The sequence below is a fragment of the Saccostrea echinata genome, unplaced genomic scaffold (genome assembly GCF_033153115.1).
Source record: "Saccostrea echinata isolate AGI-Se365-2 ecotype Australia unplaced genomic scaffold, CSIRO_AGI_Sech_v1 ptg000012l, whole genome shotgun sequence".
Classification (NCBI taxonomy): Eukaryota; Metazoa; Mollusca; class Bivalvia; order Ostreida; family Ostreidae; genus Saccostrea; species Saccostrea echinata.
Window position 1 is genome coordinate 8,665,366 of NW_026889761.1, and position 19,073 is coordinate 8,684,438.

At 34.6% G+C, this 19,073-nt stretch overlaps 1 protein-coding gene across 2 annotated transcripts in view; it reads right to left on the reverse strand.

The window, feature by feature from the left end:
* Positions 1-1,158: 1,158 nt before the first annotated feature.
* LOC133185298 (transmembrane protein 135-like) overlaps positions 1,159-19,073 on the reverse strand; it is a 65,428-nt gene continuing 47,513 nt past the window's right edge. For both annotated transcript variants that reach the window (XM_061320428.1, XM_061320429.1), the window contains exons 7-13: positions 10,150-10,188; positions 9,833-10,025; positions 9,412-9,579; positions 9,020-9,160; positions 4,268-4,366; positions 2,539-2,606; positions 1,159-2,238 (exon numbers count right to left, since the gene is read on the reverse strand). In XM_061320428.1, coding sequence (XP_061176412.1) covers positions 2,106-2,238; positions 2,539-2,606; positions 4,268-4,366; positions 9,020-9,160; positions 9,412-9,579; positions 9,833-10,025; positions 10,150-10,188 — 841 coding nt within the window. In that variant the 3' untranslated portion in view covers positions 1,159-2,105. The remainder of the gene's footprint in view (positions 2,239-2,538; positions 2,607-4,267; positions 4,367-9,019; positions 9,161-9,411; positions 9,580-9,832; positions 10,026-10,149; positions 10,189-19,073) is intronic.

Here is a 19,073-nt window from a genome sequence, read left to right on the forward strand (position 1 = left end):
GTTATTTAAATTCCTCAGTGATTTCGATTTGTTAATGAGTGAAAGTCCATGTCCAACACATGACAACTTACACATTTAAATAATTGATGGAAACAAAATTATTCAAGATTTTGTGTGTGTTAAATCATTAATATTTTGATCTCAAAATCAATAGGGGTCTTTTAAGGTCATAAAATATTTCACATAAAATGTCATTACAAAGGCTGATTCCAGTGGATTATCTTATTACCTAGCTGGAAAGTTTCTTCAATAAGAGGCAAAACTCTTAGGGCAAAAATAATGGAATCTGAATTTCTTGGTAATATGCACATCTACACACTGTGTCCTAAATATCTGCAAAGTTTGACGAAATTCTGTGCAGCGGTTTAGGAGGAGTTGCGCTGACAAACTGTTCATCTCTATATTCAAGAAATGGCCAAAAATCTAAGTTGAAAAGTGCCGAAATTCCCAGAAAAAATAATGGAATCGGAATTTCCTGGTAATATGCACATCTACACATTGTGTCCTAATATCTGCAAAGTTTGACGAAATTCTGTGCAGCGGTTTAGGAGGAGTTGCGCTGACAAACTGTTCATCTCTATATTCAAGAAATGGCCAAAAATCTAAGTTGAAAAGTGCCGAAATTCCAAGAAAAAATAACGGAATCGGAATTTCCTGATATTATGCACATCTACACATTGTGTCCTAAATATCTGCAAAGTTTGACGAAATTCTGTGCAGCGGTTTAGGAGGAGTTGCGCTGACAAACTGTTCATCTCTATATTCAAGATATGGCCAAAAATCTAAGTTGAAAAGTGCCGAAATTCCCAGAAAAAATAATGGAATCGGAATTTCCTGGTAATATGCACATCTACACATTGTGTCCTAAATATCTGCAAAGTTTGACGAAATTCTGTGCAGCGGTTTAGGAGGAGTTGCGCTGACAAAAAAACAAGACTGACGGACTGACTGACTGACGGATGGGTCAAAAACATTATACCCCCCGCAACTAGTTGCGTGGGGTATAATAACAATCACCTTTGCACAAAGATGCTTAATGCCAAGTTTAGCTGAAACTGGCACAGTGGTTCTGGAGAATTTTCTAGTTATTACAGATGCACAATATTCAACCTCACAACTTTTGGCTCAAGCTAAATACATGTATAAAAACAAACTAAATCCAGTATAGATATTACAGAATTTAATCTCAAAAAAATATAAAATAAATTTGCCACATAATTTATCACAGAGGATGCATGTACTTTGTATTCTGCTTGCATAATGTTCCACATCACGAAGTTTCTTCTATATATCAAAAAATAAAATTGGTTCATATCACCTTACTAAAAAAAAAATGCTTAGACCCTTTATTTTTTTAAAATAATGCTTTTCAGCAAATATACTTTCTTCAGTAATAACATTTTTTCTTCTATCTTCAAGTTTATCATATATGAAAAATTTCAACTAATTTCAATTACACTATGATTATTTAAAAATGTTGCAACAATTAACATGTACAGTATAACTTGTTTGTAGCATTTTTTCTTATTTTTAAACATGCAAATATACACATAATCATACCCAAACTCAAAAATATATTTCCTGAGAAATGGATTATATGACTTCATAAAACAAATCATGGATTGCATCATATACAAAAATAAAAAAAATACATATGGTATATGTATCCAAATAACTATTAAATTATACATGCATGACTCTCAAAGAATGGACCAGCACAAAACAAAGTTCTAATACAGGAAGATGGACAAATTAAAAAAAAGAATCAAACATTACAGGATAGAATGGAAACATCTGTGATCATATCCAGAAAACACAAACATTCAATACAAACATAAAAACTTTCACACATGTACACCTGTTATATCACCAAGAAAACAAAAATTCATTCTTGCACCAACTTTTTTGTTCTGAAGATCTTAATAGTCATGATTGAAAAGTTGTAATTTGATTTTTTTCCCATATTTGGAAATGACGTTGGAAATTTCTATAGTTCATACATGAACAATACTGGTTAAATTATAAATGGATTTTGATGTACCATAACAAAATCGCACCATTTCAATCAAACATTTGAGCAGTTCTGTAGACATGACACTCTAGCATCAACTTTTGTGTAGCACTGTATCTCTGGTAAGGTTGGTATATCTCATGTCATAATCCGGCCAGAAATCTGGGGCGATTTTAGCTGCATCTTTATACAATGGCTCCAAAAGCTTTCTATTCATCAAACTAAACCTGTCAAGTAAGATCCATTAGAAGTTAATAAAATGTTATATTATATGTAATTCAACTGTTAAGTAGCAACAGTTCTAAGGATGGAAGAAGAGTCCAAGAACCACAAAAAATAGAGTATTCAAAACTGTCATTGGGGACTAAGGATAATAATCCATAAAATAAGTCAACAGGTTACATAGAGCACCTGTCTTAATAACCAGAACTTTACAAATGAAAGCTGACTGGTTATACAGTGAATCAAGGATCTCTTTATTTTATACCTTAGGTGACTTAATTAATACAGTAATGCACAATCCTTACCTATTTCCTGTAACTCTGAGTAAAAATGTCCAATATGCTGGTCTTAAATTATGTGGCTCAAGAACAGCCTGCGAAAAAAAAAATAAAATAAAAAAACAAGAGGCCCATGGGCCACAACGCTCACCTGAGTAACTTTGGCCCTGCTGTTCTTCACCAGACTTTCCCCCATGTAATACACCTATTGTGGTCCCATCCTATCCCAGGGGTCATGATTTTAACAATTTAGAATCTACACTACCCCAGGATACTTCTACATTAGTTTCAGCTTTTCTGGCCCAGTGTTTCTTGAGAAGAAGATTTTTAAAGATTTTTTCTATATATTTCAATGTAAAACTTGGATTCCCTATTGTGGCCCCGCCCTACCCCCGGGGGTCATGCTTTTAACAATTTATATCTACACTACCCCAGGATACTTCTACATTAGTTTCAGCTTTTCTGGCCCTGTGGTTCTTGAGAAGAAGATTTTTAAAGATTGTTTCTATATATTTCAATGTAAAACTTGGATTCCCTATTGTGGCCCCGCCCTACCCCCAGGAATCATGATTTTAACAATTTAGAATCTACACTACCCCAAGATGCTTCCACATTAGTTTCAGCTTTTCTGGCCCAGTGGTTCTTGAGAAGAAGATTTTTAAAGATTTTTTCTATAAATTTCAATGTAAAACTTGGATTCCCTATTGTGGCCCCGCCCTACCCCCAGGAATCATGATTTTAACAATTTAGAATCTACACTACCCCAAGATGCTTCCACATTAGTTTCAGCTTTTCTGGCCCAATGGTTCTTGAGAAGATTTTTAAAGATTTTTTCTACATATTTCAATGTAAAACTTGGATTCCCTATTGTGGCCCCGCCCTACCCCCGGGGTCATGATTTTAAAAATTTAGAATCTACACTACTCCAGGATGCTTCCACATTAGTTTCAGCTTTTCTGGTCCTGTGGTTCTTGAGAAGAAGATTTTTAAAGATTTTTCCTATATATTTCTATGTAAAACATTGATTCCACATTGTGGCCCTGCCCTACCCCCGGGGGTCATGATTTGAACAATTTAGAATCTACACTACCCCAGGATGCTTCCATATAAGTTTCAGCTTTACTGGCCCTGTGGTTCTTGAGAAGAAGATTTTTTAATGACCCCACCCTATTTTTGTCTTCTCTTGATTATCTCACCTTGTGAGGGGACTTGGCCCTTCATTTTAACAATTTAAATTCCCCTTCACCCAAGGATGCTTTGTACCAAGTTTGGTCAAAATTGGCCCAGTGGTTCTTGAGAAGAAGTCAAAATGTGAAAAGTTTACAGACAGACGGACAGACAGACAGACGGACGACGGACAAAATGTGATCAGAAAAGCTCACTTGAACCTTCGGCTCAGGTGAGCTAATAAATAACTTTTTTTTTTTTTCAAATTTTCTAACAAATAAAATCAAATAAACAATCAAGAAAAGCAAATTCAAGCTTTGCAATTAACCTCTCTTTTTCATGCACCCTGCACACATATAGAGGTGAATTACTACTTTACAGGCTCTTGACGTTACATATTCTTCTTATAAAAAAAGTTAATCCAATACTATAAGGTATGGGGTTAATTTTTTTATATTAGAAAAATATGTTATGTCAGGTGCCTGTGAATTATACATAAGTATAGCTAATAAGTGTTACTTTTCTCAAACAAATTGTACCAACAGTTTTATACTGAAACTCTTTTTTTCTAATTCAACATGATACTTACTACGTGAAAGACAAAAGCGGTTGATATGGAATAAATAATGATGTCAGCACATCGTATATAAGGAAATAGCCCTCTACTGATACCCTTGAAATACAGCACCTAAAAAAAATAAAAAGACCTCTCAAAAATGTCCATTCCAGTTGATGCCCCCGTATGGCAGCTTATGGCGAAGGTTAAAGTTTCTCAAATGCAAGTCAAAATCTAGGCCAAAAGATAAAAGATGTTGATACCCAAAGAAAGGTCTTGTCTTGAGGAATATACCTGTGAAATTTGATAGCCCTAACTGCAACTGTTTAAAAGTTATGGCGAAGGTTGAAGTTTTTTAAAAGTAAGTAAAACGTCAAGGTCAAGGTGAAGTTGTTGGTATCCAAACGAAGGTCTTGTCACAAGGATTACTTATGTGAAGTATGAAAGTCCTAGCACCAACCATTCAAAAGTTATGGCCAAGGTTAAAGTTTTTCGAAAGTAGGTCAAACTCCTATGTCAAGGTCAAAGGGTCAAAGTGGTTGGTATCCAAAGGAAGGTGATGTCACAAGGATTACATATGTGAAGTATGAAATCCCTAGCATTAACTGTTCAGATGTTATGGCCAAGGTTAAAGTTTTTCAAAAGTAGGTCAAACTCCTAGGTCAAGGTCAAAAAGGTTGATATCCAGAGGAAGGTCTTGTCACAAGGTATACACATGTGAAGTTTGAAACCCCAAGCACCAACTGTTCCAAAGTTATGGCCAAGGTTAAAGTTTTTCAAAAGTAGGTCAAACTCCAAGGTCAAGGTCAAAAGGTCAAAGTTGTTGGTATCCAAAGGAAGGCCTTGTCACAAAGAATACACAAGTGAAATTTGAAACCCCAAGCACCAACTGTTCAGAAGTTATGGCCAAGGTTATAGTCTCATAAAATTTTGCAAAAGTGGGTAAAACTCCAAGGCCAAGGTCAAAAGGTCAAATATGATGGTACCCAAAGAAAGGTCTTTCACAAGGAATACATATGTGAAATATGAAAGTCATAGCTCCAACCAATCAAAAGTTATGGGCAAGGTTAAAGTTGACAACAGACAAGCAGACAGACAGGACAAAAACAATATACCCATGGGATCTTTCGATCTGGGGGCTTAAAAAAAATGCCCCTTAGACCTAAGATTCATGCAATGGCAGCTTCTTTGGACAAGCATAAAATGTATACATATAGAATAAAAATCTATCCCCATTTTTAATCCCATTTGCTTTCGTCCTCAGTGGTCTATCTTAAAATGGGGCAAACTCACTAATGCATATTGGCTAAAATTTCATGGGTGAAGATATGCCAATATGCAGTGTCAATCTGCATATGATCTATGATTTTGAAGTCAATAGCACATCAATATCTAAAAACTGACATCATCAGTATATTAAATCATTACTGGGTTTCTTTCAAAGGATATGCTTTGAAATAAGTTTTACATTTTACAATTTATCAATTCAGACAGAGATTTTTATGCCCCCGTATTGAAGATTCAGGGGTATATAGTTTTTGCCCTGTCTGTCTGTCTGTCTGTCTGTTTGTCCGCAAAAACATTAACATTGCCCATAACTTTTGATTGGTTGGAGCTACGGTTTTCATTTTTCACTTGTGTATTCCTTGTGACAAGACCTTTCTTTGGGTACAACCATATTTGACCTTTTGACCTTAAAGTTTGACCCAGTTTTGCAAAATTTTTCCCAACTTTAACCTTGGCCATAACTTTTGAACAATTGAAGCTTGGGGTTTCATACTATACATGTGTATTCCTTGTGGCAAGACCTTTCTTTGGGTAACACCATATTTGACATTTTGACCTTGACATTGGAGTTTGACCTACTTTTGAAAAATTTTAACATTGGCCATAACTTTTGAACGGTTAGTGCTACGGCTTTCATACTTAGCATATGTAATCCTTGTAAAGACCTTCCCTTGGATACCAATAACTTTGTCCCTTTGACCTTGACCTTGGAGTTTGACCTACTTTTGAAAAACTTTAACATGGCCGTAACTTTTGAAAATTTGTGCTAAGGCTTTCATACTTAGCATATGTAATTCTTGTGACAAGACCTTTCTTTGGATACCAACAACTTTGACCCTTTGACCCTTTGACCTTGGAGTTTGACCTACTTTTGAAAATGATAACATTGGCCATAACTTTTGAACAATTAGTGCTAAGGCTTTCATACTTAGCATATGTAATTCTTGTGACAAGACCTTCCTTTGGATACCAACAACTTTGACCCTTTGACCTTGACCTTGGAGTTTGACCTACTTTTGCAAAACAATAACATTGGCCATAACTTTTGAACAATTTGTGCTAAGGCTTTCATACTTAGCATATTGTAATCCTTGAGACAAGACCTTCCTTTGGATGCCAACAACTTTGACCCTTTGACCTTGACCTTGGAGTTTGACCTACTTTTGTAAAATGTTAACATTGGCCATAACTTTTGAACGGCTATTGCTAGGGCTTTCATACTTCACATTTGTAATCCTTGTGACAAGACCATCCTTTGGATTCTAACAACTTGGAGGCTTTGACCTTGACCTTGGAGTTTGACCTACTTTTGAAAAAAATTAACCTTGGCCATAACTTTTGAATCGCTGAGGCTAGGGCTTTCATACTTCACATATATAATCCTTGTGACAAGACGTTTCTTTGGATACCAACAACTTTCACCCTTTGACCTTCACATTGGAGTTTGACTTACTTTTGGAAAACTTTAACCTTGGCCATAACTTTTGAACGGTTGGTGCTAGGATTTTAATACTTCACATATATTATCCTTGTCACAAGACCTTCCTTTGGATACCAACAACTTTGACCCTTTGACCTTGACCTTGGACTTTGACCTACTTTTCGAAAACTTTAACTTTGGACACAACCTTTGAAAAGTTGTTGCCAAGGTTTTCATATTTAACATGTTTTTCCTTGTGACAAGACCTTCCTTTGGATACCAACAAATGTAATCCATTGACCTTGATCTTGGAGTTTGACTTACTTTTGAAACACTTTAACCTTGGTCATAACTTGAATGATTGGTGCTTCAGCTTTCATATTTCACCTGTATATTTCTTGTTAGAAGGCCTTTCCTCAGGCACCATTAATTTTGACCAATTGACCTTGACATTTGAATTACTTTTAAAAAACTTTAACCTTGGCCATAACTTTTGAACAGGTGCTGCTAGGACAAGACCTTACTTTGGGTACTAACATATTTGATTTGCATTTGAGAAAGTTTAACCTTTGCTATAAGTTGCCATATGGGGGCATTAGTGTTTCATAAACACATCTTGTTTTTTATTGTAGTGAACTTGTATTTCATGTACTTATTATGCCCCCGTATCGAAGATTCGGGGATATACTGTAAACCAACTATTATTCACGTCATCTTTTATTCGCGATTCTTCAGTTTTAAATCAATATGCGACGATTAATTTTTGCGACTGAAGAAATATTCTTTCGAAAACAAAGCAAAATAAATGGTTCGTGGTGATTAATATTCGCGAGTTAAAGAGGCTCGCGAAACTCACGAATATTTCTTGCACGCAAATAAAAGTTGGTTTACAGTATAGTTTTTGCCCTGTCCTTCTGTCTGTCTGTCTGCCTGTTTGTCCGCAAAAACTTTAACATTGTCCATAAATTTTGATTGGTTAGAGATATGAGTTTCATATTTCACATGTGTATTCCTTGTGACAAGACCTTTCTTTGGATACCACATATTTGACTTTTTGACCTTGACCTTGGAGTTTGACCCAGTTTTGCAAAATTTTACCCAACTCTAACCTTGGCCATAACTTTTGAATGGTTGGTGCTAGGGCTTTCATACTTCACATGCGTAATCCTTGTGGCAAGTCCTTCCTTTGGGTACCAAAAACATTGACCCTTTCACCTTGACCTTGGAGTTTGACCTACTTTTGAAAAACTTTAACATTGGCCATAACTTTTGAACCATTGGCGCTAGGGCTCTTATACTTCACATATTTAATCCTTTTGACAAGACCTTCTTTTGGATACCAACAACTTTGACCCTTTGATCTTGACCTTCGAGTTTGACCTACTTTTGAAAAACTTTAACCTTGGTCATAACTTTTGAACGGTTGGTGCTAGCGCTTTCATACTTCACATATGTAATCCTTGTGGCAAGTCCTTCCTTTGGATCCAACAACTTTGACCTTGACTTTGGAGTTTGACCTACTTTTGAAAAACTTTGAAGTTGAACATAACTTTGGAACAGTTGGTGCTAGGGCTTTCATATTTAACTTGTCTATTTCTTGTGACAAGTCCTTCCTTTGTATACCAACAATTGTAATCCATTGACCTTGGAGTTTGACCTATTTTTGAAAAACTTTAACCTTGGTCATAACTTTTGAACGATTGGTGCTTTGGCCTTCATATTTCACCTGTGTATTTCTTGGGAGAAGGCCTTTCCTTGGGCACCATTAATTTTGACCTTGACCTTGATGTTTGACATATTTTTGAAAAAACTTCAATCTTTTCCGTATCTATTCAATGGTTGCTGCTAGGGCTTTCATATTTCACGGGTATATTCCTCGAGACAAGACCTTACTTTGGGTACCAACATATTTAATTTGCATTTGAGAAAGTTTAACCTTTGCTATAAGTTGCCATACGGGGGCATCAGTGTTTCACAAACACTTCTTGTCTCTTACTGTTTTTGTCCTCTCTGAGTGACAAACATTGTCATCTAAGTACTTTACACTAGTATGCCTTCTTTAAAACAGAATCTCTCACCTCTGCTAATTTGTAGGCAGTATACAGTGCTATGGTGGAACTTTTGTACCACAACATAGACCAGCCAGCCAGAAAGCCTGCTAAAAGTCCATATATCTCACTGTCTTTATTACACATCCAGCGGAGCAAACAATTCACAGACTGAAACAAAAAAGTGTCCTTAATAATAGCATTTACAGATAGTAGGTTTACTGAATAAATGTTTCTTTTTATTATCAACTATTTGTTTACAACCCTTTTAAATTCATTGCTTTACTGAAACTCAAAAGATGAAATGTAAACAATACCACAACTTGTAAAAATATTAAAACACTAACAATCATCTTGGAATACATGTTCTTAATAAAATTTACTCTGACTTAATGACTTCCAAGAAAGAAATGCATGGTCACCTTGAAGATGGCACTGAAACATCCTAGGAATGCCCCAAGCCTGAAGTTATCCCGATGTTTTAAGGCATGAAGCACAGCTCCTGGATTCTTGTAAATCCTGGGCAAGGCACCCAAAAGCTTAACTCCTCCTTGAACCAAAAAGCCTAGTCCAAACATCTTCACAAAGCCCTGTAAGAATAAGCTCCTTGGTTAACAATTATCATTTCAATTTGAGAGATCAATGATTTTGTTTGTTTTTTTTTCAAAATGTCATTGATGCAGTATTAAGTAGAAGCTTTATAGGCATTTTGATACATGTATATGATGAATCTGGTCTCAAATGAAAAGTTAATCTGACAGACTGACAGTGGTTAAAGGCCTTGACCTTTAGATTTATGGTAACCTAAGATACTTGCAAATGTAACCTTTGACCTTTACTGACCTGTACAACATAATGAGCACATCCATAACTGTGTTGACACAGACTGTGTTTGGGTGTGGTCTGTAGCCATTTATTAATGATCTGGAAGGTCTGGTTCTGTTTTAATCTGTTCAGAAGTTTGTTGCTATGGTGTCTGTGATTTGGCTCCTCCCTTCTTTCTGTGATTGGCAGTTCCTCTTTACCCACTAGAAAACTTGAAAGAATTGAAAATTTGTGAAAATATCCAATTGAAAGTTTTATCTTTCTGCAATGTTATATGTTATTTCTTACTGTCTGAGAATAATAATACATTATGATATTTATTAAATTACACATACCTAAGTGCACTTTTTGTTTGATCTGGCAGATGACCTTTCCTGGAAAGAGAAAAAATAAACAGATAATGATCACTTCTGAGTGAATTGAAAACTAGTTTTTATATTTTTATGTAAGACAACAGTGCTCAATTTGATTAAATCAATATTAAATATAATACCAAAACATGGAAGACTTGTCTCCCTAGCTCAAACAGGCTAGTAAATATGGAGTACATTAGTTTTTATTAATGTGCTCCTCTTTCCACTGACTTTGAAGCTTGAGACTGGGAACATGGAGTGACCTGATATGATCAATATCTCATGTATTTACTGTAGAGCTCTGGTATGTCTAGGGTACATTAGGGAGGGATAACCATTCAATAAGATCAACAGGCTCGGAACACTGTTTCCAGTGACTTGTATTACTAATATAAATACGTCTGTGAAAACATCTCGCAAGAAGATGTATGTGTACATTAATTGGCGCATTCAAATTTTAGCGCAGTCACTGGGTATGGAGTTGTTGGCGTAATCATGAATTAGCGCTACACATGTCTGGGCCATATATTGTATATATAAATGATTTCTTAGGGGTATTCATAAATTAGCGCATCTTTGTCTGCGCGAAAGCCACTAAAATATGAAGCCCGCTGTTTAAAGGACACATACAGTATATCGTATGATATCGTATGACCCTGTGCTTTGAATGATGGTGGCATCAAATTGATGATTCCTACCCCCCCCCCCCCCCCCTCCCCGAAAAAGTTGCCAAAAGCATGTTGGTTTTATTTTGAGTCTACAGTAATGCTTCAATTATTTATGAATCAAATTCAATTATATGTACCATTAAAAATAAAACTCCTTTCTGAAACTTGCAGAATCCTTAAGGAAATGTAGAATTGGTCAAATGTTCTTTTTTTAGCTACAAATGTGTGAACAGAGAAAGTCATCTTTACATCAGGAACTTGTCAAATGCTCGCGATCTCAATCCCAGGGAAGAAATCAGAGTGGATATAAATATTCACTCCTGATGCGATTCTGGCCAACATCATGTTTGGTAATTTTATTTATTGATGCAACCTAAAAGCTATGAAGTATAATTAGAGAACAGAAGAGAAGAAAAAAGCTTTTATGGCTAAATGAATCTGAGCCTCTGACACATTATACCCTAGCTTATTCATTGACCGATGCTTAATATCTTGGCTATCAATGCTTTGTAGTCTGTTGTCTTTCAGTGAATATTTGATTAGACCCTTGGATAATTTTCCACACATGGAAAGTCTGTGGTGACAAATATGACTGCTAATTAAGTCAGGAGAAACATTTCTGGTTATCACCTTACACGTTATCTTACATCTCTGAAGACTTTGTAATTTGCAGACTCATAATTTAACAATCATATGTATCACTTGGTATGTTTGATGACCATTAAATTTTTATAAAACTAACTTTTTGAGATCAATTTTTGTTTCTTATCTTCATTTTTTTCATTTAAGTCAGAAAGTTGATAAATTTCATTAACTTTGTTATGAATTTCTTACAAGAAGTTTCTCCAAACCACATACTCATTATTGTACCCACTAGTATGTAGGTTGTCATTGAAAAATTCTCAGGCAAATGTTTTTGAACCACCCTGTATATAGAAACAGGAGTTAGCTCTCTTTGACCATAGTAGATCTATGTTAACTTTGACAGAGACAAAAACTGACATTGATGGCTCATCCATGCAAAAAGATTGTAGAATTCAACCAGGCGTGAAACAAGAACCATTTAAATTTACCTGTGTGGGATCCACAAAAAACAGAGGATAAATATACGCAAATCTACATAATTAATTCTATTAATACAGGGTTATTTGGCTATAAAATGGAAAGAAACATATTTTTTGGAATGTGTGATTAGTGCATTGGATACAGAAATATGACTAAAAATCTGGGGTTTGTCAATGACAGAATGATTTTTTGTAACTGACTACAGTTCTGATTTCAATTACGTACACCATGCAGTCTCCCAAATACAAAGTTAATTAATGTTCACATTAGATGGCATGGCATGCAATTGTGTTTATTTTAAAAATGGCATACATTAAAATTGAAATGTCATTTTTAAAAATGAAATATGCATATATATTTTTCTTGTTTTTAAGATATTTAAATGTTCAGCATACATTTTAGGAAAATTTAAGTTGTCATTATAGCTCAAGTTGTTATCTTCTAAAAGTTGAGCATAGGTTAAAGTCAAACTGTTCTAAAACTCAAAGAAAATTCCCCAATTCAAGCAGAAAAATTTCCTTAAACAAGCACTGTAATTGTTTTAAGGACATACGCAACGTACCTTATCTACTGATAATTTTTCAAGATATTATTAATTTAAGATTATTGTGCCATCAGATGTTCCTAGACAAAAAATCAGCATGCATTACCAGGGGTTTTGAAAAGATATAAATTGATGAAAATTCTTATATAATTCAAAGAAAAATATACAAAAATTACTAAACATATATTCTAGATGTTTTGTTTATCCAAACTTGTTTTAGAAGAAGTGTACAACAGCATATATAGACATTAAAATGTAACACACAATTCCTTTAAGTATTGGAACTCTTCAACGCCAGGGGGAAAGACAATAAAGTTCAAACTACGTTGCCTATGTCCTTAATCATACATGTATTATATCTTATATAAAAAGGAAATAATGGAACCGTGCCCATAAGTAGAGGTACTCTTTAAAAATTACACATAACCTTCCTGTTGAGTGCTCACGTCCTTGAGCAAACCTAAGTACTTGGGATTTCTAATTGACCTAACATCCTCATATATTTTATCAGGATTTCTGCATATTTTCATACAATCAAGGCATTCATCAAATCATTTCAAGTTTCACATATAAGGACTTCCTATTCTAAACATACTTTTCAGAGCAATAAAATAGTTTACATATCTAATCCTTCAAATTAGTATATCAGTACAATACATTGGATTCTCTATAATTTTAAGCTAAACAAATCAATACCCAGTGTCACTTAGTATCCTTTGTTTGAAATTGTTTCCTTCCCCTTACTCCATTGTCTTCTTGACCAAAACCCCCAATGCAACCTAAATCTAGTTAAGAAAACTTTCACCCATTGAAGAAAGGTTTAAACAGAATAAGCCCAACTTTGATATTAATTGGTACCCCCTATTCACCAGATTCTGTTTCCCATTTTTAAGAACCCTCCATGGCCACTTTCAGACTCTGCAGTTCATCATGGTTTGACAGGGCTTGAATTCCTCTGTCCACTGCCAAGGAAATGGTGGCTTTGTGAGAACTCTTTGGCTTTGTGTATAGCTGATTAATCTATCTTTTCCAATCTCTCTGATAAACTTGTCTCTTTTCTGTTCGCACCCTTAGATGTGATATCCATGATGGATTTCTTGATGAATTGATATAGAAATTTTAATCAGATTTATTGAAATTCCAGCATTTTTTCATCTTCTCTCTCTCTTTTTATAAATATATATCAACTATACAACTGAAATCTTCAAAAAGAAATACTTGCAAATGAATTTTTTCAATAAAATGATCTAAAAGAAAAAAGTTAAGAAATTTACATTGAAAAACCAAGTGCCTATGGATTACTCAGGTATTTAGTCAGATACTAAATAGTTCATACGCAGTGGGAAGAGCAAGAGTCAATGGTGCAAATATTCAACTTTTCAAAATTCATTATTTTTTGCAATGTAAATGATATACAAATGTAGAGATTGCAATTTAACAATGATAACAATGCAAAATGTTCCAATTTTAGGATTAAGAACTTCCAGAAAGTTTCTATCATAGTCTGCATTTATAATATTTATTGTTCATATGCATTTCTAGGAATGGCAATAAACCTATATATAATGCACTTTAAACAATTTTAACTTGACACATTCCTTTACATGTAAATGTCTGCTATTAAACAGAACTGTTTATTAACAAGCTTCATAAATAATCAAGTTAATTAATGTATGGGGAGGACAATGGCTTCTGTTGCAAAACAATAAAATTATGGAGAAAGAAAAATGAAAGTGTCCCCTCTAACTACGGTAATGGAACAATATTTTCATATCATTTATTTTATTAATTAAAGAATGTCAAGACAATGGAACTATAAACTTAACTGTTTTGCTTCAGTGAATTCTACTTCTCATATATTTGTGGTACACCCCAATCATATGCTGGGTAAAGTTTATCAAACACTCTGGCAAAATGTAAAATTAAATAATACTCCTGGGATAAATAATAAATCAACAAATGTATGATTTTATATCATAAAGCTTTATATGTTCATCGATCAATCTATAAACCTGTTGGTTAAAACTTCATATTTATACCAAAAAACAATTTCTAAGAATTACACTAAAATACAGAGTTATGCATTCTTTACGTATAAACTAGTAAAAGCTTCGAAACAGGGGCAAACTGAATAACACTTAAATGTCCTACAATGATAGGCCTTTCTATTTCATATTAAATGAACCTCTTACATAACTACACCCACAACTGGTTCACAGAAATTATCTCGGAATGAATTACTGGAAAAGATTTCCATCGGCACTTCTAGCGATTTATGTCAAGTATTGTCCTTGCAATAAAAGTAGAAAACAAAATGATTCTTTTCCTATATAGGATATATTCTTTATAGCATAAAAATTGATTATACATGTATATTTATTATATTTTTTTGCATGTCTTCTATTTAGATTGATCTTGACCACCCAGTTTTCCGATGTTTTCTCTGATTCATTCATTTTGTCCATCACTCCATAACTGTAAACAAAACGCGCATGGAATACATCAGTTCAAAACCCACTGACACTCAAAATGCCAGTCAAAAAACCTCTACACTACTGGTTTAATTTCTCCTACAACTCACTCACTGCACTCCTATGTGGCTTGAATGGTCAGTTATGTTGAGTTGGTTTTGTAAATTTATGTGCCTTAACAAAAACAAACCCTGCAAAACATCTGCTATCATTAATAAAGCCCTGACATTTATGGAGAAACGTAAAAAGCCTAATTAATAATATATACATCAGTGTCTCTTCTGCCCTTTTTTCCTGCAGAAATTAGACGCCCAGTGCATTTATTCTTTTACCAATACCATGAAGATTTTCAGACAAAGTTTTCTGATATTTTTGTAAAATGTACGACAAAGTCAAAATTTTCATTTTTAGGGCACTATAATGGACATGTAACATTAATATCGTACTTAATGTAAGAATCGCACTATTTATATACATGTCATATGTCATTTTAAAAAAATCCTTATTTTATGGGATTGTTGATAATGGTTCTTAGTCACAGATGACAATTATTGACATCATTATGAAGCAATTACCATTTAAAGTTGATCTAATGTGATAGGATATGGACAAATTATCTTACACAATAATTCTAGTGTGTCATATGTACAATATTTAAATATTACAATTATTATAGACCACCGTATGCAGCCAAATACGAAATAAGATAAATATCTTAATTACTTCATCCATAAAAATTTGTTACAAGGAAAAACTGATATAAAGTACTACATATTACACATTAGCAACTGAAGAAAGAGAAAGGTCACATGTAGGGTGTTAATCAGAAGGTCATTTCAAAGTTGATTTTAAAAGCAGGTACAAGACAGATCTTGTAGCATTAACAATAATAAAACATATACCCAGGGACTCAATCTATGGTAACTTCAAGTTTTTCATCTACATGCACTGTTTCCTATCTGCTGACAGCACACACTGAATCAGAATAGCACATGTACTGCGTGCTCACAAATAAATTGTACATTTTCAGAGTAATAAGTGCTTATTTTATTATGTATGTATAATCATTCTTTTACATGTCAATGTCACAAACATACTGGAAATTCATGAACAAGACTTATGCAAAAATTCAAGGTTAAAAAAAGGTGAGAAAGATTAATTCACCCTCACAGACCGAAATAGAAAGCTGAGACACAATAATGGACTAGCACTAAAAGTTGTCAAGACATTCACTTAGGTTACAAGTACTTCAGCACAGCATGTTGCTGGAAATAAGCTTAATTATGTTAATGACTGTTACATAAACAGGAGAGTCAAGAACACATTGACAGATAAAAAAAGTGGTAGCATTTTTTGAGACAGGGGGAAGGGGGGTGTCAATAAAACTATTCATAGATTCCTTATATTACCAGTAAACTACAATGCTTAGCAAAGAGAATCCTATAACAGTATCTGGTAAGTCATTAAATTGAGCACTTGGGCTCCATTAAAAATCTACTGAACTCCCTAGCAACCAAAACAGTGAGCACCAAGGATCCTACCAGAGCTCCCTAGCAACTATATCACTAAGCAACAAGGGTCACTACTGATAAAATTGTAGCAACAAGGAACCTTACAGCTTCCTTGCAACCATAACACTGAGCTGAGTAACAAGGGTCCCTACGGCTCCTGACAACCAAACACTGAGCAACAAGGGTCCCTACTGCTCCTGGCAGCCATAACACTGAGCAACAAGGGTCCCTACAGCTCCTGGCAACCATAACATTGAGCTACAAGGGTCCCTTCGGCTCCTGGCAACCATAACACTGAGCTACAAGGGTCCCTATGGCTCCTGGCAACTATAACATTGAGCTACAAGGGTCCCTATGGCTCCTGGCAACCAAACACTGAGCTACAAGAGTCCCTACGACTCCTGGCAACCAAATACTGAGTTACAAGGGTCCCTACGGCTCCTGGCAACCAAACACTGAGCTACAAGAGTCCTTACAGATTTCTGGCAACCATGAAACTTAGCAACACAGATTCCTATAGCTGCCTGGCAACCATAATATTGAACAGTAAGGATCCCTACCACAGCTTCCTTGCAACAAAGGTCTCTATAGCTCCCTGGCAACATCAAGGGTCCCTATAGCTCCCTGGTAACAACAAGGGTCCCTATAGCTCCCTGGTAACAACAAGGGTCCCTATAGCTCCCTGGTAACCATAACATTGAGCAATATTAAAGGGTCCCTGAAAATACCCTGTTTTCCATAAATGTTGCTCCAGACCCCCCCCCCCCACCACCACCACAAACACACCCACACACAAAAGGAAAAAAAAATAAGTCTTTGCAATACAGATTTTTTAAAATGTTCCTTGAAGTTCACAGATACATACAAGCAATGATACCTTCTTCCTTCACCCAAAAAAGTCAACCATAGTTTCCAGCAACAAGTACCTCTAAAATTGTTTAAGTATATGCATGTTAGTTTGTCTTTAGTCAGTGACAGAAATTAAGACTTTTTTAAAGTTACACAACAATGACGCAGTTATTATTATCTACTTTAGAACTAAATACATGTGGTGACAAGAGTTGTGTTCTTATGGCATGAGATATATTTCATGTGGAGTCAACGACCATTTTGTTGTCAACATGAAATATGCTTTCTACAATGCAATTATAAATATTTATAAGGAGCCTGGATTAGATTTAGAACACATATTTTATCCACAAGATGAACCACAAGCATTATTCAAATGCATTAACAAGTAATTATTAAATGGCTTTTACTGACAATCATTTGTTTTGCTGACATAAGTATTTAAATTATCATAACTTTTACATTTGTATATAATACATGTATTGTATCAGAGCAGAGATATTTTCAAACTGAGACTTTTAAAATCTGTAGCCTTAAGATGAAAAGTTCTTTGTTTAAATTCAGACCTACCTATTCATTTTTTTTTTGTTCTTTATTTTTAAGGTGGGGGTGGGGCGTTATGCCCATGTAACACATAGGAGTTCTGAGTTGTACAGTAGAAGCTTCAAATGGAATTCTCGGGAAATGTTTGTTTAGTTCTTTTTATAATCCTGATTCAATCCTTACAACTTTATGAAGAAGAGTTTGTGTTGTTAGTATTCTAGTTTATTGTGTTGTATGTGATGCTCAATAGCATATAGTGTGCTCATAGATACTGCATATAATCTGGTATGTTAGGCACAACAAAATATGTTTTCAACAATGATAATGATTTACGATCCCCAACCCACCCCTTCTCCCTCCCCATAAAATAAAAGGGGAGTACATTTTACCATAAATAAATAATTTATGCATCAGTTCAATTCCTTATAATGAAGAATTTATTACATTTTTTTATATTCAAGCCCCCCCCCCCCCAGGTTTAATGGGGAGTCTCAAATTATTTCTTAAAACTGAGAATTCTATATGAGGTTCTTATACATCACTCTCCTCAAATATGAACGGAATGCTCTCATTTGGACTGAATTCAGCACATTCCCAGAGTTTATTAATTTTGCTATTAATAACATGGTTAAATATCAAGAAATCTTAGTTTATGAAAAAAAAAATGTAAATCTCATAAATCACTGAAGAACTGATTACAAACCAAATATTTCAACCAGAGTCTCATTGCTTGGTAAAATTTTAATAAAATCCTTCCTAATTAAAAGAGGTGAAGACTGGAATGAAATATTTATATCCCTTCCATCTCATCTCTCTGAAAATTTAATATCACCATATTTTAATTAAAATCTTTCTTATCCTGCATAAATAGTTAAATGTCCAGTTTTATTACAAATATTAATGTTACTAAGGATGGTGTATTACAGAGTTGTCTTTCTTTGGCTATAATCAGCAATATATCAAAATCTGTCAAAAGTCAAAACTTTAAACTTTTTACACTGTCAATTACCAACTGTCCTGAGGATTTGTTGCATGAACATATTTCTTTATCCTGTAAATAAAATTCTGCAAATTTTCCAGACACATCTGCCCCTGGTGGAAAACACTTCATCACCACAGAGCTAGGTTACACTTGCCCTGGTCAATTATGATGGCCTCTTCATCACTGTGAAATCACATATTTTCGTGGGGTCAAATTTTCAAGGTTTCAAGAAAACATTTGGTTTAGTGGGATTTGATTTCATAGTTGGAGAAG